Source organism: Struthio camelus, chromosome 3 (genome assembly GCF_040807025.1).
Source record: "Struthio camelus isolate bStrCam1 chromosome 3, bStrCam1.hap1, whole genome shotgun sequence".
Classification (NCBI taxonomy): domain Eukaryota; kingdom Metazoa; phylum Chordata; class Aves; order Struthioniformes; family Struthionidae; genus Struthio; species Struthio camelus.
Window position 1 is genome coordinate 145,073,401 of NC_090944.1, and position 22,212 is coordinate 145,095,612.

At 44.9% G+C, this 22,212-nt stretch overlaps 1 protein-coding gene across 2 annotated transcripts in view; it reads left to right on the forward strand.

Moving 5' to 3' along the window:
• The window catches only part of SLC24A3 (solute carrier family 24 member 3), a 270,569-nt gene that overhangs the window by 174,339 nt on the left and 74,018 nt on the right, over positions 1–22,212 (forward strand). For both annotated transcript variants that reach the window (XM_068940760.1, XM_068940762.1), the window contains exons 4-6: positions 9,676–9,750; positions 17,688–17,772; positions 20,031–20,134. In XM_068940760.1, the coding sequence (XP_068796861.1) occupies positions 9,676–9,750; positions 17,688–17,772; positions 20,031–20,134 (264 nt within the window). The remainder of the gene's footprint in view (positions 1–9,675; positions 9,751–17,687; positions 17,773–20,030; positions 20,135–22,212) is intronic.

Here is a 22,212-nt window from a genome sequence, read left to right on the forward strand (position 1 = left end):
TGCTGGTGCTCCCTGTGGAGGACCAACGTCCCTATTGCACCAGCCAGAATTGTAGAGCTGGAATTTTGCTGACGTGTATGGTCCTTTGGACCATTTGGCAGCATAAGAGTTTAATAAAGTGTAAGTTGCATTTATTCATGCTTTATAAGGAGTGACAGAGGAGCACAGAAAGATGTGCTGTTTGATACACTGAAATACGTTAAGAAACTATTGAAAGATACATCGATTCTTCAAGACGGTGTCAGAGTGGTCCATTATGGTGAAATTCCTCTCTCTCTTCCTGAAAAAAAAAAAAAAAACTTGAATTATTTTTCAGCAGGCAAAGTTTGCTTGACAGAGATTTTCACAGAAGTTATTGGCTTTTTGCAGTAGGCTATGATTAAATTCTGGAAAATCTGAAACAGTTTTTTTGCGTTTGAGGGATTTAAACTTGTCCCTGGAAAATTAAAGCAAGAACAAAAATCCAGAGACTATTTTTATTGCTATTTTTCCCCCAGAAAAATTTCTCTAATCTACTGCCATCACCTGAGCTTCAACAGTAAACCTTAAAGACAAGCAAAGCAGAGTGATCTGTCGGTGATGTAGTAATAACTCTATGCTTCATAAATATAGGAGCTTACATCTGGAGGGCAGGACGTGTTCATCAGTGCAGTGCAAACAAACGCACAGTTTGGTCCATGCCATGGAAATGTGAACAACAAGGGCAAACCTGCGGACTGAAAGTAATTTTTTCTCCTTTCCTGATCCTCCCCTGACCTCAGATAACAACTTTACTTTTGCTTCTCAGTCTACCCCAGGAGAACGTAGCTATGGCAAACCAAAATCATCATAAGCCAGGAACTGTGGCAAAGCAAAAGCAGTTGGAAAGCAAATATCGCTTCTTGCCCTCCTCGATGATTTCTCGTGCTATAAGAAGCAAGGAAAAAGACAGAAGGAATTAATTTCTTTTTAAAATAGTTTGTGTTCATAATAGAGACTTGTAGAGAGTTTCCACAGGAGCTGACACATCCCTAGGCTAGCACACTCCGTGTCACCCATTGAGCAGGATACATTGACACGGAGATCAACTGCCTTCAGTGGGACATCTGTGATTAAGCAGAGACAACGTGAAGACTTTCCAAAATCATGGGAGCATGGAGTAGACGGGCCAAAATCCGACAGAGAGACGGGGCATCCTACTCTTTGGGAAAACTGGCTACTGTACTGGCATCCTACTCTGGCTACTGTTTTACTTTTGTGGATCCAGAACGATAGGATAGGGAGACTGAAATGGAGCCTTTACGAGGAAGGGCTCCCAGTAAAGCGAAGTGTGGGGATGCTTAGGGATACCCTGAGTGTGTAACAGGGCTGCTCATCTCTGCCGAATAACAGGCATCCTGGGGAAACTCTGAACGGGGTCCTGATATAATTGACGGATGCTTTATCTTGTGCGCATACTCTGCCAAGCTGTGCCCCGGGAAAGAGTGACTTGAGCCATGCTGCAGGAAATTGCATCCTTTTTAGCCTTCTTTTGGTTTCGACAGTGAGGAATGTCAGCTCTGTGACCTCAAATCGGATGAGGAGGTCAAGTTGTAATGTTTGGAGAGCTGAGACTGTAATTAGGTGTGCATGGATGGTGGAAAAGTTCTTGAAACTTTTTTTTTTTTAATAATTAAGTTATTTTATTGTAATTCGTAGGCTGAATACTGTACCCCACTAAAGTGCCTGGGCTAGATAGATGTTACATGAGACATGTTTTTGGACATGTCCTCATAAAGTGCAGCTCCTTTCATTCTGACCGTATGGAGGGAGTTTCATGTTCACCTAAAAGGCAAGAGTGAGGGACTCATATGTGTGACATACACCTCGGCAGAAAGTTGTATTTCAGTAAGTAAGTGCTGGGCTATTCTCATTATATCTCCTACCAGCCATAGTTTACTGTCTCAGGAATGAAAGGTCCTCTCATCACAAAGTAATTTATTTACAGGTACAGTAATAATAACAAACTGTATGCATGATGATTATTCTTGATTTTTTTGTACAAATTATACTTTTGGGGTTGTGTTTTTATGAAGAGTAGGGTTCAGCACAGAAAAGGCCGTGTACCGTGGTTTGAATGTCAGCAGACTGTTTTCTGCACAAAAGATTAATGATTTTCTAACCACTAACTCGGGTCGCAGGACAGCGATTAACATGTTTCCTCTTCTGCACAAAAGATGGCTCTGGCCACTGCTGCACATTGTATGATCCTGGCATTTCTGAGGTAGGCAGAAGTGATCAGTAGCTCTTTAGGGGCCCTATTGAAAATGGCTAGCCCTATGAGAAACTCTGGACAGACTTGTCTGTAACTCCAAAGAGAAAATAGGTTTGAAGAGGAGATGGTGTTCAGGAGGTCATGTAAGGGCTGGACCCTTGCCTGAGGGAGTATAATGTGGTCTAGGCAAGTTTTCAGTGGGACTCTTTTGGAGCTTATATATGAAGAGCGAGGAGTGTAGCTTTCTTCTGTATCTGTGCCTCAGTCTGTAAAACTGGCAGTCTTGTAATTTAATAACTGTATTGCCATAAGCAAAAGCTGAAGGGCAATAAGTCTTTAATTTTATCTTCGAATGATGGTTTCCTATTGCAAGGGTTTTCAGGCTATCTCACAAAACACATGTATTCCTTTCTAATGCTACATAAAACTGAGGATATAAACCTCTCTCACAGAGCCATAGATCTTCATCACAAAATGCAAGGATAACCAGCCTACAGTAAGACTGTGGCTCTGGTGCTGCATGTGTTGGACGGGGAGTTAGTAAAGCAGAGCATCAGAATGGAAGAGGCATCCTCCAGTGGCAGGCAGGAAGAACACCATAACTCAGGCTCACCAAACACTGGGGACTTCAAGAGTCATCTCCCTGCTCATTTTGGAAAAACATGTAAGCAAAGAAAGTTGAGCGAGCCTGAAAGATGAGTTCAGTAGAATGAAATGTGAATGGTTTTGGGTTGAAGAACTTTCCAAAAACTTGGGTCAGTGGTGGCACAATATGACCAGAGGGGAAGGAAACCGCTGAGACAAGCTGAGATCCAGACCAGCAGCCCCAACCTGTGCCAAACTGGAAGCAGGAAGGCTGGAGAGAGGAAAGCAGAAGTTGTAGGTGGAGCAAGCGGCAGAGTGGCTGAGGCCATTTCGAGATCGACTGTTTGGAAGTGAAGGAGAAGGAGAAAGAAGCCAGGAAGCTTAAGTGGGAAAGGGAACGAGAACTACTTTGGGTGCAACACAGCAGCTACCTTGCCAGCTGCGTGCTTTGGCTTGCAGAAGAGTTTCCCCCCTGCAGAGATGGTTCCTCTACCAAAAAGCACCTCCCATCTTTTGAAAAGTGTGTAATTGGCATAAATTTAAAGAAATTTGAAAAGAACGTACTCTCCACAAGCTGTATTGGAGCTGGAAGCTGTGTCTCTTTTGCACATGCTGGAATTTTGGATTATAAATCATTTATTTAAAAAAAAAAAAAGTTTATTATGAAAGTTTGTAATCACCATGGAAAATACCCTGAGAAATGCCAGTTTTCCCAAAGTGAAAAAGTGTACAAATATCTAAACACTGCCATATAAAGACAAAACAGGGGAAGGGGGTGATCAATACTTACCTGTACAGCATGTTCTGTAGCATCTGTAACAAGCCAGAAAGGATCTAGGTTGGGACGGGACACCAGTGGTCTTCGGAAAGGCTTGATCTTCAGTGACGCAGCCACTAGGACTTACTTTATGGGAATTTACTTGCTAAGCTAGACCTTGGTTAGGCAAAGCTCAAGCAGACCTGATCTGAACCTCAGGAGCTGGAGCTGGAAGGTAAATGGGATCCACAGTATGGATAAAAGCTGTGAGGAAATAAGCCATGCGGGTCCTGTTCCTTAATGCTCAAATGCATTAGCAAAGCCGTGTTCTCCACCAGTTGATTCCTTAAAGTGTCACCAGTTACTTATTCTTTGAGGCCTGAGTGACCCTTGCTAGTTTAATCATTTTCAGGCTCTGGGCCACAACCCCTGCAGAGCCTCAGGAGTTTTGCAGCTCTCCCTTTGGCTTTCTCTTTAGGAGCTGAGGAAGAGCCCTGTATGAGCAGCAAAGTGTGATGAGGCTAGAGGTTGTCAGACCCGTGTGGCCCTGATCTGGTTTCAGGCATTGCCACTGGTTTCCCATGTGGCAGTGCCACCCTGTACCTCTGTTTGGCCTTCCCATCTTTGCCTGCTTAGACATGATCTTCCAGGTGGCTGCTTAGCTCTAGATTTGTTTTGGGGCCTGCTCCTGCCAGCATAATGCTCTTGCTTTGCTCCTGTAAACCCATTAGGAGCCATTTTTACCTGCCTGTTAGGAGTGTTGCCCTGAAGCAGATATCCTTCAACACCAAAGCCCAGGGAAGACTGAGAGTGCCACTTCATACAGTGTGGCTTGCAACTCCAGTGAATAATTCAAGCTGAGAGAAGTGGCCAAGATTTGTAGAAAACCGGAATTTTGTAATCCCTTCTACAACATTTTGATTGACTTTATTTCCATCTAAATTAAGATAACCTTAGAAAGTAGAAGAAAGTAATGATCCTTCTGCTATTTGTCTTTCCTCTTTACTGATATGGATGTGAAGGGAAATTGTATGACTCTTTTATTGGGTGAGTTATCAGTCCCATTAAGATTACTTCCACAGACCAACCCATTTTATAATTGGAATTATGTGAATTTTCACATAACAAATAGGTAATTCATTTTTTGCTTATCACTAACATTTCTCTTTTAGTATTTTTTTGCTTCCTGGCTGGAACAAAAGGTCATGTTTTGGAGATATTCCCATTTGTCTTTCTCTTGCCTGACTGCCTGTATTAGCATTTCTTCAGTAATGTACATCAGACAAGGAATTATCATAAACCATAATACAGTATTTGAAGATAGAAAAAGCAGCTCCTAAAGTTCCTCAGAAAACCTCCACGGAACGCAACATTTTTCAGTGGTCCCAAGAGCAGGCCGTGATCCCACAAAGCCTTATATGGGTGCTTAGTTGGGTTTGCTTACATAATCTTTGCAAGATTAGCAATATGTGGCTTTATTTAATACTCCGTACTTAGGCAAAACTCTCACTGAGGTCTCATTCCCATAGAGGGACTCATTCCAGTGTGATACCTTGACAGTATTTAGAAATTAATAACGGTTGATGCTGTGGCTGTAAGATTAGCATGTGGCACTTGCATTGGCGGTGCACACATTGGTCATACCACCAGCTGATCTAGAAAATCCTACAAATGCCACAGCTATGGACCCTCCCTTGATTCAGACAGGCAGGAAATTTGAAACTCAGCTTCCATTACAAAACGGTTGTGTTTCTTGCCTTTTTCCATGTTTTGAAAAATGTTACCCCTAGCTGGGCTAATGCTTGTCTGTGACTCTCCCCGGTGACCCACACTGTTGTCATCCATAATTCTCTTCTCCTCCCTACTGCAGCCATCCCAGAGCTTAGTATGAAGTTCACAGCAGGCCTTGCTAGGGCTGCTTTGGCTTGGGGAAAAGACCTGGTATCACTTCATGACTAGATTGGGGATGGAAACACTTCCCGCTAAGCTATCTCTGTACATCTTCTGCAAATCCTTTCCTGCCTGTGTTCATTCTGAGGAGCTGGGGTGGCCGATGCTGGGCTAAGGAGCAGCTCTGTGGTGGAGGTGCTTTGCTAGATTTCAGAAGTGACCTGTCCTGCCTGTTTGAGGCTAGGATCACAACCAAAAGGAGCTTTGTGGAAAAAGTGCACAAGCAAGGGTCGCAAAAGATGAATTGCAGGCCTCGGGATGAGCAGAGAGTTGATCTGGAAACATCTGAGCAGAAATAGCTGTGAGAGGCCAGCTGGAGTTGCCCTTGGAGAGGGGGCATTTTGCATTCCCTCAGCTTTGCCTTTATTTGGCTCCTGGAGATCAGAGCTTTTATGAAATCAAAACTGTTTGAGAACTTTTGGGGATTCTCAGTGAATCAAGCGACTTGAGTTTGCTGTTGCGCCCTGACTGTCAGAAGCTGCTGGTTCAACTGTGTGATAAAGCAGCATGTGTGCAAATAGTCAGAAAGGTCCCTTGTAAATGTTAAGTCACTGGAGTTGGGATAGCTGCAAATGTTTACAGTAGAGGAATGGTTTAAGATGTAGTTGGCAATCAAAGTAACTCTATAAAGCAGCCAAATTTTGAATATTTATTGAAAATTAAAATGGACTTTATATTCTGTGTCTCCTAATGACAGAATGCCTGTGATTCTGTTTGCACTGCATCAGTTCTATAGAAGAAAAGCTCCTAAACAATGTATTTCAATCAAGACGGTAATTGCATCATATTGGACATATTTATATCAAAATAGCACTGGATTTGAATAAAGGTTCTAGAACAAAGTCCTGTCCAAAAATCCCATTTCCATGTATAATGCATAATCCTTGCAGCTGAGTATTCATTTTAATTAAGTACTGATCTACAACAGTAGTCCAATTAATGACTGTTGTGGCAGCCTCAGAAATCTTCTAAATATGACAATAAACATGCACCTTATAAATACAGGTAAGGATTACAATTGCCATCATCAGAGTGAAAATGAAATAAGTGGAATTAAGCAACTCAATCAGAGATCCAGACAACTTGCCATCATACACTGGAAGGTTTCCAGGAATTGAATTGCACCTAGTTCTGCAAAATATATCCTTATCCCCAAGATCCTTGCTGTATCAGGAGTTAGCTTGCATCACTGTCTGGCCTGGTTGGTCAGGGGGAAGGAGCTGAAAGCCTGGAGTGATTGGTAGCATACTCTTAAAGAGCAAAGTCCTTTTCTATCTTATATGAAGATGTGTCTGCAAAGGCAAGTAAAGATGCTTGCCTCACTCTGAATTGCGATGGCAGCCTTAAAATTGTCAGCGCTTTCCTCCAGCATCTGCCAGAGAATGCACCTTGTGTTGGCTCCCCAGACACTGGATTCAGTCTGATTTCCCTTTTGATAGGACTCAGTGATGCCTGGAAGATGGACAGGATTCACGTCAGCCCACGGGGACCCAACAGTGGGCAGGTTATGTACCTCCGTGAGCCCTTGCAGCGATAACTAGGCTTGTCCTCTGCTCTGCGGCAGCCAGGTAGTGAGGGGAATTCATCTCCCTGTGGGTGCTACTAAAAGGGAGGCTATAACCCTCTTAACCTCTTTTTTTTTTTTTTGAAAAAATTGTCCATCTGCTCTTGAAGGATGTGTGTTAATGGTCAGACTTGGTCAGACGCTGTAGGAGTCAGGGAGGGAGGGAGACAAGCCCCAGGGAGTTGTTCTGAACAAGTCCTAATCATCAGTTTCGCCCTCTGCTTTAGCAATTTCCTGGGTTTTTTTTTTTTTTTCTTTTTTCCATTGCTCCTCATTCGTACAGGCTATTTAGTGCCAGGTATCAGTATCGGTCCTTGTCAGTGCACCATGTATTTCTTTTCTGGTGGAAGGTTTATCTAGAACTCAAGCCTGTTAAAACATGTGGGTTTTCCTACATTTCATTTTGCCCCTCTGGGGCTCTACTTCTTTTGTGGTCATCATGCCTTCGACAAGATGTTTGCTGCCCGAGAGAGCAGCAGGAGGGAGAAAGGGTAGGACAGAACCGAGGAAACTTTCGCATGTGAGCTGCAAGAGCTTGCAAAGCTCACACAGGGCAGGAGCATGGCACATGCCTGCAGATGAGCATTTGACTCTATAAGGGGAAATGCAAAATGTCCATGTTCCCATGCACCGCACCGTTTTTGGATGAAAGATGTTTCTGCTTGCTCACCTATATTAGTGGCATGTATGTGAGGCTACATGGTAGAGTCCCAGGACACAGATGAATTGTGGAAAAGATAAATAAGAGAAGGGGCTTGCCTGGGACATTGCAAGGAGCGTGTTGTGGCCAAGGATGTGGAGGAAGAGCCTCACACATGAGGGCTGTTGATAAGGAAAAAGCGCGAATATCTGCCTCTCACCTCCATTTCATAGCCCGTTGTCTGTGACTCTCCAAGCTGAACTTGCCTGCAGGGAAACAACCTGCATCCCAGCACAGCAGCTTTCTTCATGTCACGAAGCCTGCTAAACCATTTCTGAAGTATGTTCAAATCTGTTCCATAGATATATATATCTTTTTTTCCCTGTACTACTTGTAAAAATAATGCTATAGTGGTACATTGAAGGTGTTTTTAAAAAAATTGAGCTTTCTTTGAACCCTAAAATAGTTCTGTCTCTCTTTGAGAGTGGAAAGGCAAATAATATTGCAATGCCTGTCAGTGATAATGTGAAAAAGAAAGGGAGTTAAAGCACACTCCTGTGCTCTTTTGGTCCAGATGCCAGAGTTATTTCTTTCTAGGACTCTTTACTTTCAGATGCAGTGCAGTTAGTTTTACATGTGAAAAGCTGTGTCTTTTAAAAAAACACACACCCCAAAACATTGCTAAAATATCAGAGAGACATCCATTTCCACTGTAAGGGAGACTCAATCAAGTCAGACAGGGGCTATAAACTCATGGCAAGAGGGCAATACAGATGACGCTTGAGGATGGTCATGCTGTAGACCAGCCTTCTGGCTGTGCTGCCTGCGGTGCAGACCTGTTGGTGCTGCCCGGTTGGCTGTAAAGCTTTGCTACAGCATCTCAGGGACAGCTCTTCTGTCTGCAGCATGTCCTCTGGGTGGCATGGACAAGGCTACCCTGTTCTGGGGGATGCCCTTGTTCTCTGCCACCTTCTTCCTCTGGCTCTCGGTATTTCGGGCTCTGCTCCTTTGCCGCAGGTCTAAGTCTATGCACGGTGATGGAAAGTCTTCAGTGGCGTCTGTAGCGTGGATGGCCTTGGTTATGTCTACGTTTGTAAACTAAGCTGGCCAGGATATGGACTCAAGCCTGGCTGTGGTTGTCCACACTGTTTAACACATTCCTTGGCATGATTTTTGCCTATGCCAGCTCAGATTTTCCCAAACAGGAGTCAAGGCACAAGATGGGTTCCCTTCCCTCTGGGCAATAGGGACAAGCCTACCCTATTTGGGGGAGGAAGAGACCTTAGCTGCATGGATGTAAGCCAAGCCGTACCATTTGCCCATAGGAACAGGGAACAGGACGTGGCATATTCTTTTTACTAATATGGAAATGGCCTTCTGGATTAAATGTTTATTCCTTGAAAATGAAGATTTATTTCATTAGGTGTCCTTTCAAGTCCTGTGTTTCTGTTTGGATTTCAGTCATTTGGAAGTGGTTCCCTTACAGAGTTTAGAAGAATATCAGTGGGATCCTGGGTGACATGGCAGAGCTCTTTAATTTTTTTCAGAATGCTAGCATTTCAAATATTGCTCCTTCAGAGTCTATATTTTCAGGGAATGCAATCATGAAAAAAATTTGCACTTTGCAACAGGAGAAAAAAAAAAAAAGAAACAAGGCAGAATTATTAAGTGTTTTTCAGCAACATCCAGAGAATTAAAAAAAAATAAAAATGAATTGTTTGTATAATGATGAGAAAATTCTGGCAGTTTCTGGTAGCTTGAAGAACTTCTGGGTAAATACTTCATGATCCTTCTGTTAAATCCCAGACAGCCCCATGAATTCTTCTTGCAAGAGATTTTGAAAAAAAAGCTTATAACAAAACAAACCCAAGATGAATTGGGACACTGCAGTTCAGTATCTTTTCTTCACACTGTCCAGACTCAACGTTTTCTCTCTTCTATTGCAGGCCATGTATATGTTTTATGCTTTGGCAATCGTCTGTGATGATTTCTTTGTCCCTTCATTGGAAAAGATTTGTGAAGTAAGTATTAGACAATTTTACATATGTGTTGCTTTAGCAGCAGTTCTCCTTGAGAGCCTCAAAATGTGAAGATTGTGTGTTAATATATTATTTAGTTATCCAACACAGTGTGTGTGAGTTGGTTCAGCTTCATGGTTTTCACTTGCAGGAGATGGGCTGATTGTCTCCTGATGGGTAAACTTGGCTGATGCTCCCTCTTAAAGCTAGCAATCTCCTCTTCAATAACAATTCCTGTATATGCATCATACAACTTTTTTAAAATGGAGACAATTCATAATGTAGTAAAAAATGTATGCCCTACAACAGTGACTGCCAAACGTGACCTCACCCCCGTGCTGCAGGCTCCCATAGCAGTGCTTGCTGCAATGCATGTTTCTAGGTAATAAGCCCAACAGGGCACAGTGGCTTGTCTCTGCCCCTCACCACCGATGTGGTCATTTCTCTCTTGAGTGAGAAATGGCACCCTTGAAAAAAGATCCAGGCATAAGGTACTGGGAAAAAGATATTAAGTTGTTCGTTGCCAACATAAGGAACAGTGGTTTGGCTCATTTATGACTTCAAGCAGGTCACTCAATTCTCTTGTGACTTGGAAGACAATAACATTTTATTTCTTGACTTTTGCATGGAAATATGCCATGCCATGCATGGGGCATTTCTGAGTTTCATAGAGCATTAACTTAAAACTTAGAAACCTCCCAAGAGTCGTATGTCAGACTGGGAAAGAAAAATGCACAAGAGAGTTGAAATGTGTCAGTAAAACCTCCAGGGGAATGGAGAGATGCTGAGTTTTCAGAGCAGGGCTGTTCGGCAGCCAGCTATGCATCCTGCCTCTGCACATGTTCCTAGCCCCATGGGACCTCAGAGCTGAGCCTCCCTCCAGCTCTGACCTGCCCCTGCACTGCTTGGTACGGGCCTGCACATCACCTGTGCCGTCATGCCGGAGGCTGTACACCCCTGATGTGCGTGGTGGGGCCATTCAGCCCCCCAAAAGGGAACCCTCTTCAGCCGAAAGAGGACTATTTTGAGCTGACTCACTCTAGAGCTGTGTTGGACTGCTTTGACTTTGATTAGAAGCGTAGTCTTGGTTTGTGTTCAGGACTCCACAGATGTGCAGCTCTCTCGCTGTCCTGCCAGCCCCCAGACTCCCATCCCTCTACTAGTATAGTCCATCCAGTAGGCCAGTTGCACATTCTCCATGGGTTTAATCACTCAGCCATCCCTCCCTTACCAAAGCCACTTGTCCTACTTCCTGTTTGTCTTTTCAGTCATAAGCATCTGGGAAGCAGAGCCTTTAACTTTCCTGGAGAGCTGCCAATACAAGAGTTCACAAATCAGCTGGTCTCTAGGTACTCCTATAATACACACGTGTGTGGCTGCTATTGCCTAGTGTTTGTGTCTCCTTGCAGAAATCTGTTCAAAACACCAGGACGTACTCTGAGCTGATATGAATTAAAACTTCTAGTGATTTACTCAGGTGGAAACTGTGGATTTCATACCATGTCTACCAAAAGACTAGTTCCAATATAAACTGTAAAGCAGCAGAGACAACTAGGTCAGCTGTAAAGAAGTTCTTAACACTTCCAGCAATTGCAAGGGACTCTGCCCCTCTTTTGCTAAGGCTGGCAGGCTGAAACTTTAGAAGGCAAGGAGTACATTTTAGCCTGAATCAGCTCAGATAGCAACAGAGTGGACATTGTGCTTGAAGCATCTTCGAGTCCTCTCTAATGCCAAACTCAGACAATGAAATCTGTGCTGCATGTGGAAAACATGGATTGATCTTGCCACTTGTGTGGCAAGCTGTCACATTTCTGTCAGCTGGAAGAGACACCTGCCCATCTCCCTGGCAATAAAGTGTCGCTCATCATGGAAGCAGAGCTGTGCCTGGGCTAGGGAGGAGGCGTGGGAGGTGGTATGTGAAATCATTTATACTGACAGCTCTGGTGGGTGCTGACTCTAAACTAACCTGATATTTGTGGCTCAACAACCTACCATGCAAGCATGTTTTGCATAAGATTAAAAAAAAATCCTCAGGAAGTCCCATTTTTTTGGTGCATAAATATTCAGGTAATTGAAGGGCGACAAACCATGGCTCAAATAGGCTTAGCAGGGACCGGATAAATGCACTTACATTTTAAGAATCCAGCGTGAGTTAATAATAATGCATTTTAACTGTACTTCTTCTGAAGTACAGGGGACAACCAAAGCTGCATAATCTAGCATATGAATGGTTGGGAACTTCTGTCCTGCAGAGCTCTTTAGGGCTAAACCTGAGTATAGCCTGTGTGGAATTCAGGGGGAGAGATCCTACTGCTGCCAGGAAAGGAGATGTTGATGTGAAAATGAGGGTGTGAGACATCACAGAAATAGACATACTGAGTTATCAAGCCTCCCCTCTCCAGAACAAAGCAGTCTTGCAAATCCAGGAAACTCAGATGCAAAAGGCCAGCTTAGATCGCTGTAGACTAATGCTGCCTGAGCTGAGAAAGTAGTATCCCAGGGCAGGCTTGTACTTTAGCGTGCAGGCAATATACTCGAGGGCAAGGCTGCCACGCAGAGGGACCCTGGAGGAACGGGCCATCAGAAGCCTCTTGAGTTTCGATAAGGACTAATGCAGAGTGCTGCAGCTGGCGTAGGTAACCCCCTGCAATGGCACAGGCTGGGCCCAGACAGGCTGGCACGCAGCTCTGTGGAAAAGGCCCTGGGGTCTGGTGGGCCAAGCTGAGCATGAGCCAGCAGTGAGCCCCGGCAGCAGAGAGAGCCTACAGCATTTGGGGCTGTATGAACAGAAGCAGAGCCGGGAGCTCAAGGGAAGTGATTATTTCCCTCCACTGAGCACATATTAGACCCCATCTAGAATACAATGTCCGGGTTTGGGCCACACAATACAAGAAAGGTATTCAGGAACTGCAAGGAGTTCAGAGGAGGATTACCAAGACAGTTGGGGGCTGCAGCTCTTGTCCTCTGAGCAGAGGCTGAGGGAGGAAGTTGGAGCCAGTTGGTGTGTGGAGGGAGGCTAAGAGACAATGGGCCTAAATTCCAACAGGGGAAGTTCCAACTGGATATAAGGGGAAAAAATGTATGTATCACTGCCAGGATAATTGAGCACCAGTGACCCAAAGAGGCTATGCAGTCTCCATTCTTGGAGGTTTTCAAGACATGCCGGGACAAAGCCTTGAGCAACCTGAAGTGATTCCATAGCTGACCCTGCTTTGAGCAGGCGGTTGGACTAGAGACCTCCCGAGGTCCCTTCCAACCTGAATTATCCTACAGCTATTTCACAGTCCCCTGTCACAGCCAGCTCTACCAGCAAGGACACAGCTTGCCCCCTCCTTGGTATCCTTTCTATCCAACTCCTGAGCTGCTGGTCAATTGAATGAGTAGTAAGTGACCTTATTTAGTCCAAGCCGTGACATGTGCTCCCTCCCAGCCCCTTCTTCCCTCTCCCCACTGCCTCGTTTCTCTCTGCCTTCTCTGAACACCAAATTTTCAGTTTCATTCGGTTCCCTGAAAAGTGAGAAGTGCTCTGGGAGAGGAAGAGACTTGGTAATGCTGGGAGCAGGGCTTGAAAACAGTCAGATGAAAGGAAAAGAGATGGAGGAAGGGGAACAGCACTGGCATTCAGCTTAAGAGGGAGAGCATGGCACTGCAGAAAAATTTAAAAACTGCTTTCATCCAGAAATACACATGGCCTGCATCTCCCCAGAGGCCTCAGGCTTTTCATCTCTTTTAGCATCTTTCCAGCATCCTCTCCGCCTTCCCTCCAAAACATCCCTATCTATAGGGGACTCCTAATTACCCATGTGCAAACTCAGACTGGAAAATTGTCTCTGCCCCCTCTTAGACCTCTGTAAGCAGAGACCTGTTTCCACAGTTCCCCTTAGCACTATTGGTAGTGAGGGCTTAAAAACGTGGCCTTTGCTTTCCATCACAGATCAGGATCTTGCTGCAGGGAGTTACTGCAAGGAGCTCACAACCCACTTGTGGCTTCTGAAAGCTGTATGAGCACCACACGCAAACTTTGCAGCCTAGGCAGCTGCTGCTTTGGGACTCCTCTCAACACCAAGGGCTGTGTTCTCTTCCTGGCAGGGGGTTTCTTCCTCTTCCCTTCGGCTTATGGCACTTGCTTAGATATCTCCTTCACTGAGGCGAAAAAAGAAGGTTCCCCCCTCATGCTCATTTTCGTTTCAGCCCCTAATCGCAGAAGGTGGGATGGGAAATTGCAGTATCTGCAGGAGAAGAGAAACCTTGATAACTTACTTTGCAGCTTGTGAGCCCAGCAAGGTTGTCCACAGTGCACAGTAGTGATGCATATTTGGTTGGATCGTGAAGACTCGCAGACATTAAAAATAAGCAAGTCCCTAGGTGTGGCAAGTGTATTTTGGTAAGGGGCCTGGCCTGTTAGACAGAGGTCTGCCCTTGGGTCTGCAGGGAGGTAGCACCTGTTCTGACGGTGCCGTTGACCGTCCAAGTGACCTTGGACAAGCTACATCACTTCTCTGTGCCTCCATTTCCTGCATGGTTCAATAGAAATGTTGATTTTTGACTGTATTTGGAGATCATGATAGGAAACACCATGTGTAATGTTAACTCCTCCTAACTTTATTGGTGGCAAACTTAGTCATCATAAACTAGAGACTCACAGACTAGAAAGCTCCCTCTCCTTTAATCCTCGTTAGCGGTCTGTAGGTGCAGGATCTGCCTGTCTCTCCACCTGCCCCAGAAAGCCTGTCAGGCTAAACAACAGTCAGTTTTAAAGGCACAAGTGTCAGAAGTCCTGGCACCAGTCGTTCCCTTGACAAATTCTCAGATTTGTTTGTGCTTGTATAGACATCTGATATATGAAACGCAAACCTCCTCCTCTCTTGTTTTTAATGCAATATTTGCAAGCCCCTGTTTCTAGAAGGCTACTTTCAGTTGACCAGCTCTTTCCTTTTTGGTTTTGCTTTTGGTTGCTTGATATCTTTCCAAAGGCTGAATACATATTAACTGTTTATGTGCTTTAACAGCTCTGACCCTTGTGTTATCCAACACCGCCAAAGAAGTAAGATGAGACTAGTGAGTTTTATTCAGTTGTACATGCAAGAGAAAACATACAACTAGAATACTATATCTGGCATACTTGGAATAAGCAGTTACCGTTCAAGAGAGAGATACTGTGTCTTTAGGGATTATCAAAATGAGCCACAGAACTGGGTCAGAATTTCATTGTTCTGTAGCTCCTACTTGATTCTCTTTCAGAAAAGGCTTTTCTCATCCCATTGGTGACCTTTGGAGGCATTCACGTCCTTTTATTGACGTACTGCAAGCATAATTAAGCAGTTGCTGAATTACATAATAGCAAAAGAAACGCACGTTCCTGTTTCCTGTTCCATCTACTTTTCTTTTTATCAATCCAGAGTGGCTTGTCTTCAAAACATCCAGCTTTTCGTGATTTGGCCTTGATGTTAGCATTCAGGAATGCATGGGAAAAGGCTCGAGTGACTTCACAGAAGCCTCTGCAGCCTTTTGTAGTCGCCTTTCTGGCCTGTTTTTCTCAGAAAGGGAAAGTTTTATCACTCTTCCAGATGACAGCAGATGCTGCCACCATTCCTCACACTGAGTAATACTCTCCCCCGCAAAAAGACCCAGAGAAATCAGTGGGCCGACTTGGAGAGCCAGGGGTTCTTCTCATGGGAGAAGACAACCAGCATCCTGCATTACCCAGTGAGATGAGACCCATGATGTTTTCAAGGGGATTCTCTTTTTTGTTTAATTCACAAAAAAGGTTAATGAGAGAAAGAGAGGCCTCCTGGGCAGGAGCCCCACCTCTGTGGCTGATTTGGCTATGGCAGCACACGAGATGCACCTAGCGCGCAAACCACTCTAAAGTGGTAACGGCTTGCCACTGACCTGAGCTCTACTATCAGTAATCCCACTACCGTCTGCTGTCATATCCAGCAAAAAAGAATGCACACCCCTGTCTGAGGGCGATTTCAGTCTTGGAGATCAACCAGTAGTTATTCTACAGTTGCTCACTATCTGGATACACTAAGTCTAAAATAAATGCCCTTTCTCTGGCTTAGCTAAATCTACTTTGGAAAGTGGTTGTTGAGTTATACTAAAAAGGTATTTATGTTCCCAAAAACATCTGTTGAGATCAGAATTTATTCCAGAATACTTGTTATGATAGACATTCACATTGGGTCTTCGTGCAGATTTACTTCCAAACCAAACCCTGTTTTTTGTTTATTTTCTAAAGCAATTTGTAATCATGTTTCTCCAAATACTCTCTGTTATTAATGTTACAAAATGTTTACATGACCCAACTAACACCACACCTCAATTGCAAACAGTTGTTTACAAATACCAGAGAATAAATTCTTGCCTCCTCCTTAGTGTTATATTTTCTGCTCTATTACATGCATTGCAATAAATTATCTAGTATTGTCCTCCAGGGAACCCACTGTGGCTTTAAATTAAACCATCTCCACAGAAAGTCAGCTCAAGTGGTTTTCTTGGTTTTTTCTTTCGAAATATATAGTCTAGATGCAGCGTGAGTATTAAAGGATGACCATTTCTCTATATCCATGGGGAGTCCTGCAGAAGAAACCAGCATTTGGGGATGCACCTCTGCTCTTATGAGCTTCTTCCACAATCATTGTAGTCTTATTTAGTCATTTTCCATAAAGCTATATTTAATCAGTCTCCACAGCCTTTTATAGCAGTACAGCATCTGGTATCCTGCTTAAAAAGCATTCCCAATGAGGGAATATCCTTTCGTTTTTCCTTATCCCCGTAACATCTATAAAAAAATCTTTATTATATGTGTATGTTCAGTGGGTAGAGTTAAGGACTTTTTAAGCCCTTAAGAGAACTTTATGGACTCTCCAGTCAAGATTAAGTTGAGGGGTTTTTTTTCCTGCAATTTTGGAGGAGCGAGTGTACTTTGCTAATGAAAAAGTTAACAAAGAAGCCTTACACAGTTATGAAGAGAAGAGGAGGGAAGAAGTGTTTTTCAAGCTTGTCAGGTTGTTCATGCTGTTTCAAACAATCAATTCTATTCGAGAAATGTTCCCATCGCATCCCACTGTCTTCCCTTTGCTTGTACAATCGAAGCCGCTAACTCACACACATGTGATTCAGCCTGCTTTGTGTAGTAACAGCTCGGCAATTTATGACCGTATGGCAGGGGGTGGCTTTTTTTTAGCTACTCATATTAAACTGTGGAAGGTGCCAGCAAAGCATGTGGTCTTTAACAGCTTTGTCGCATTTACTGAACAGTGCCTTGTACAGATGGAACAGTGGGAATGCAGGAAACATAAAGGAAGTAATTAACCAAGTAAATCTTTGGAAACAGCATATGCTGAAGGAGTCTGTGTAGAGTAGTAGGTCCTTTTTCTTCCAGGAAACACAATTTTAAATAAGAACAGTTCCTGGGCACTGCTGTTGGAAGGCTGTAGAAGGTAAGTATGTTTGATGATGATCCAAGCAGATGGATGGTAAGGAGAGGTTAAATGTCCAAGGCTGAAATGGTCTTCAAGGCAGGAGGTCAGAGGATGGACAGAGCCTGAGCTCCAGCTCTGACCAATAACAAGCCACAGGAGAGGAGATAAGATGTATTTTGGGGGTCATGGAGAAAGCAAAGCTATCCTGACTGCTAAAATGCCCCACTGTCTTCTGGAGTATTGCTCCTTTTCTCCAAGGTAGAAAAGGATGTCAAAGCCCCAACCTGCCCTCTGTATGAGGAGATGCTCACTTAAGTAGCTGGAAAACAGTAATGGAAATTAAGGGTCACTAATAGCCATGATGTCTTTTTTCCTGTATTTCTCTTGAAATACATATTGGCAATTTCCCACTCTTGGCAGACAGTGTAACTTTTCTAGTTGAATTCCTTCAACTCAGTGTTGTCAGTTCAGTCTCAGTGTTGTAATCAATTACTCTGATGTGTTTTTCCACAGCGCTTGCATCTTAGCGAAGATGTGGCTGGGGCAACTTTCATGGCAGCTGGAAGCTCTGCTCCTGAGTTGTTTACATCTGTCATAGGTAACTAACTAACTTGCCGCTTCTTCTTGAAATCCACTCTCTCCCCTCACGGTTTTTCGAAGTTCAGATGGGATAGCTGATCACCTACAGCAACATTTGTTACAATGCCTGACCTCATGGACACACACAGGACTAGTTGTGGTGAACTCTCACTAGATTTCAGGGGCTGTATGTGCAAATCTCCAGCCAGATAAAGAGTTTTTTAAAAAGTACCTCTATCCCATGGCAGGGCTGCCTTAGAAGTGGTTCAGTCTCCCTCAGTGAAACCAGGGCCAGCACCACAGTCAGTTCACCATAACCATCTATTAATCTTACCTTGCTGTACCACAATTGAGCTGTGCTGCGCTGAGCTCTGCCCGCGCAGCTTTCTCCTCCTGTCCTTCCTGTCCACCCTCCAAATGCTACCTGTCACAGGGTCTCTAGGTCTTAGCGTGAAAGTATGCACCTCCAGCCTCTCAGGTTGATACCCAGGCAAACTCTTCGTGTCCTCATATACATGTTCTCCACCATCACCTCTACTCTGATTAGTCTTTGAACACCTCTTTCCTCTGGGAAAGCTGAAGACAAGAGGAGAGGTTTTGAGACCCTTTATCTTAGCAACCAGGTGCTCAGAGTATCGCTCTACCAGAGTATCACTCTGCTTATGGGAAGCACGATCAAGTGTTGCAGCGGTATGTAGTCCGGGAAATTCAGAGAAACTTGGGCGCTCCTTCCACAGCCTCAGGCTAAAAGGTTGTTGTGTGGATGGGGACGAAAGAACACTTGGGTGTGCCAAGAGCAGCCCAACTCTTTGGGCAAGGATTTGGAGAGGGTGCTGAGCTTGAGGCTGAAACAATTGCCATGCAATTAGAGGCAGCTTTTGTAAAGAAAGACTGTGAAACAGATCCTTGTCTCACCCTGAATTCATTGAGCCTGGAAACAGTAGAAACTGCTGGTACCCATGATGTTTAAGCATAGTGGATGCTATTGTAGATCCTTCTTTATTTTATTGGGGGAAAGGGACTTCACTCAGAGAGCAGTTATAAAATGACACCGTATGCTACCCGGAAAAGGGGAAAGTCTTCCTGCAGCTGTACTCATCCACATCCCTAAGAGGTAGATGATCATCAGAACAACAGATGGAGGGTTAAGGTGGGCTCTCCAGCTCCATGAGGAAAATTATTCTGAGCTTACATGCTTTCTCTAAAAGATTGTTCAAAATCAGTAACAGCTATCAGATGCAGAGTGCAAATTAATTCACGCAAAGCTGCATACTCTGCAGAGAGGTCTGATTAGGCAATCAAAGTGCTGGTTTGTTAGCCTCAAAATGTAGGAACTTAAAACAGACTGAGCTGGGGTTATGCTCAAGGATAGTGCAATAGCAGGGTGAAAATAAAATCAGATTCCTTCAGGCCAGTCTGGAGATGCTCTAACAGTCAGGTCATTATCTTGCTGTGGCTTAGTCCACCAGATACTGAATGCCACGTAGTAGGTGACTATTTCTGTGTAATGTGTTTCTGAGAAAAGGAAAAAATAAAATCTAGACCACGGTGGCCAGAAAAACTCAGTTGGAGCCTTATACGTGGTGAATTTAAACAGATAGACAGCTAGCAAGAGATGGCGTGTTACTTTTATGTTGGCTTCCTAAGGAAAGAGGTTCATGCAGTACCACGATGTGTCTGTCTGTTCATCTCCCTCACCATTAACCTCTTTGGCCAATTTTAACCAAATTTGACAGAAGAGCTCACAAAGGAGCTTGTAACGTAGGCCATTAAGCCATTATGAGGGGCATCATTCAGCTTGGAAGTAACTCCTGGCCAGACAGCTCTGAATCAGCTCCAACTCTTGCCTCTACTTGCCTATAGAAGCCAACAGAGATGGAGGTTTAGGGAATAGTGGAGTATTGGTGGTGGGAGGCCTTAGGGCAGATAGGACCCAAAACTGCAGGAAACTACCAGCTGCTCTAACAGAGCTTATTGACTTTCATGATGTGCCTTGCCGTAGCCCTAGTCTGCAAGCCTAGGAGACTGGTGACTTAGACATTTCTAAGGTCTTTGGTTTTCATTAGACAATCTAGCTAAATCCTCTCAGAAAGCTATTTCTACCACCTTTCTTCAGCCTAGTACTTTTCTCTGCAAGTTGCCCTATTAAATAAGAGTAAAAATGGCAGAACTGGTGGGTGCCTTTAGAGTCATTAATGGGGTGAGAGGTCTGCAATTTTTTGAGTAAAAATTCTGTTCTTTCCAATTTACACAGCTTGCCTTGAACTTGTTTTTCAGGTGTTTTTATCACAAAAGGAGACGTAGGCGTTGGAACCATCGTGGGCTCTGCTGTATTTAACATTCTCTGTATTATTGGTGTGTGTGGGCTTTTTGCAGGACAGGTAAGAGCATTTAATGATTCCTAATGGTTGCCTTGGTTGTACTGTGAAAGCAGTCGCCAGGCTTTCAGCCTTGCCACAAACTTCTCTGGCTTTTTTCTTTTTAATGGGGTCCTACACTGTTCCTCTTGCATTTTTGAAATGAAAAACAGAACAGCAAATATCAGCTGAGGCTTTTTAAACTGCCCCTAACATATGAGTGGTCAAAGGAATAAAAGTTGGTTATTTAACACGCTCTCTGTATCACAGAATCACAGAATGGCCAAGGTTGGAAGGGACCTCTGAAGATCATCTAGTCCAACCCCCCTGCTCAAGCAGGCTCATCTCAGCACATTGCCCAGGATCACATCCAGGCAGGTTTTGAATATCTCCAGGGAAGGAGACACCACAATCTCTCTGGGCAACTTGTTCCAAGGCTCTGTCACCCTCACAGCCAAGAAGTTTTTCCTCAGGTTTAGGTGGAACTTCCTCTGTTTCAGCTTATGCCCGTTGCCTCTTGTGCTGTCACTGGGCACCACGGAGAAGAGTCTGGCCTCATCCTCTTGACACCCTCCCTTCAGGTACTTGTACACATTGATCAGATCCTCTCTCAGTCTTCCCTTCTCCAGGCTAAACAGGCCCAGCTCTCGCAGCGTTTCTCCAGAGGAGAGATGCTCCAGTCCCCTAATCCTCTTCGAAGCCCTCCGCTGAACTCTCTCCAGTAGGGCCATGTCTCTCTTGTACTGGGGAGCCCAGAATTGGACACCGTACTCCAGGGGAGGCCTCCCCAGGGCTGAGGAGAGGGGCAGGATCACCTCCCTCCACCTGCTGGCAACACTCTTCCCAACGCACCCCAGGAGACCATTGACCTTCTTGGCCACGAGGGCACATTGCTGGCTCACGCTAAACTTGCTGTCCACCAGCACTCCCAGCTCCTTCTCGGCAGAGCTGCTCTCCAGCAGGTCAACCCCCAGCCTGTACTGCTGCATGGGTCCTGCATCCTCCCCAGGGGCAGGACCCTCCACTTGCCTTTGTGGAACTTCAGGAGGTTCCTCTCCGCCCAGCTCTCCAGCCTCTCCAGGTCTCTCGGAATGGCAGCACAGTCTTCTGGTGTGTCAGCCACTCCCCCCCAGTTTAGTATCATCAGCAAACTTGCTGAGGGTGCACTCTGTGCCTTCCTCCAGGTCATTGATGAATAAGTTGAGCAAGACTGGGCCCAGGACTGACCCCTGCGGGACACCACTAGCCACAGGCCTCCAACTAGACTCTGCGTTGCTGACCACAACCCTCTGAGCTCTGCCAGTTCTCCATCCTCCTCCTCACTGTGCGCTCATCCAACCCACGCTTATTGAGCTTGCCTGTGAGGATATGATGGGAGACAGTGTCCAAAGCCTTGCAGAAGTCCAGGGAGACAACATCCACTGCTCTCCCCTCATCTGCCCAGCCACTCATTCCATCCGAGAAGGCTATCAGATTGCTCAAGCATCCTTTCCCTTTGGTGAATCCATGCTGACTACTCCTGATCACCTTCTTGTCCTCCACATGCTTAGAGATCACCTCCAGGAGGAGCTGCTCCATCACCTTTCCAGGCATGGAGGTGAGGCTGACAGGCCTGGAGTTCCCTGGCTCCTCCTGCTTGCCCTTTTGGAAGACTGGGGTGACACTGGCTTTCCTCCAGTCCTCAGGCACCTTTGCTGTTCTCCGGGACCTTTCCAAGATGATGGAGAGTGGCCTAGCAATAACATCCGCCAGCTCCCTCAGCACTCGTGGCTGCATCCCATCATGGCCCATGGAGTTGTGGATGTCAAGTTTGGACAAAAGATCTCTAACCCGATCCTCCTCCACCAAGGGAGAGTCTTCCTTTCTCCAGACTGTCCCTCTTGTCCCCAGGGCCTGGAATTCCTGAGGGCTGGCCTTAGCAGTGAAGACTGAAGCAAAGGCGGCATTCAATAACTCTGCCTTCTCTGTATCCTTTGTCACCAGGGCACCCGCCCCATTCAGCAGCAGGCCCACATTTTCCCTAGTCTTCCTTTTGCTACTGATGTATTTGAAGAAGTCCTTCTTGTTGTCCTGGACATCCCTTGCCAGATTTCGTTCCAAAG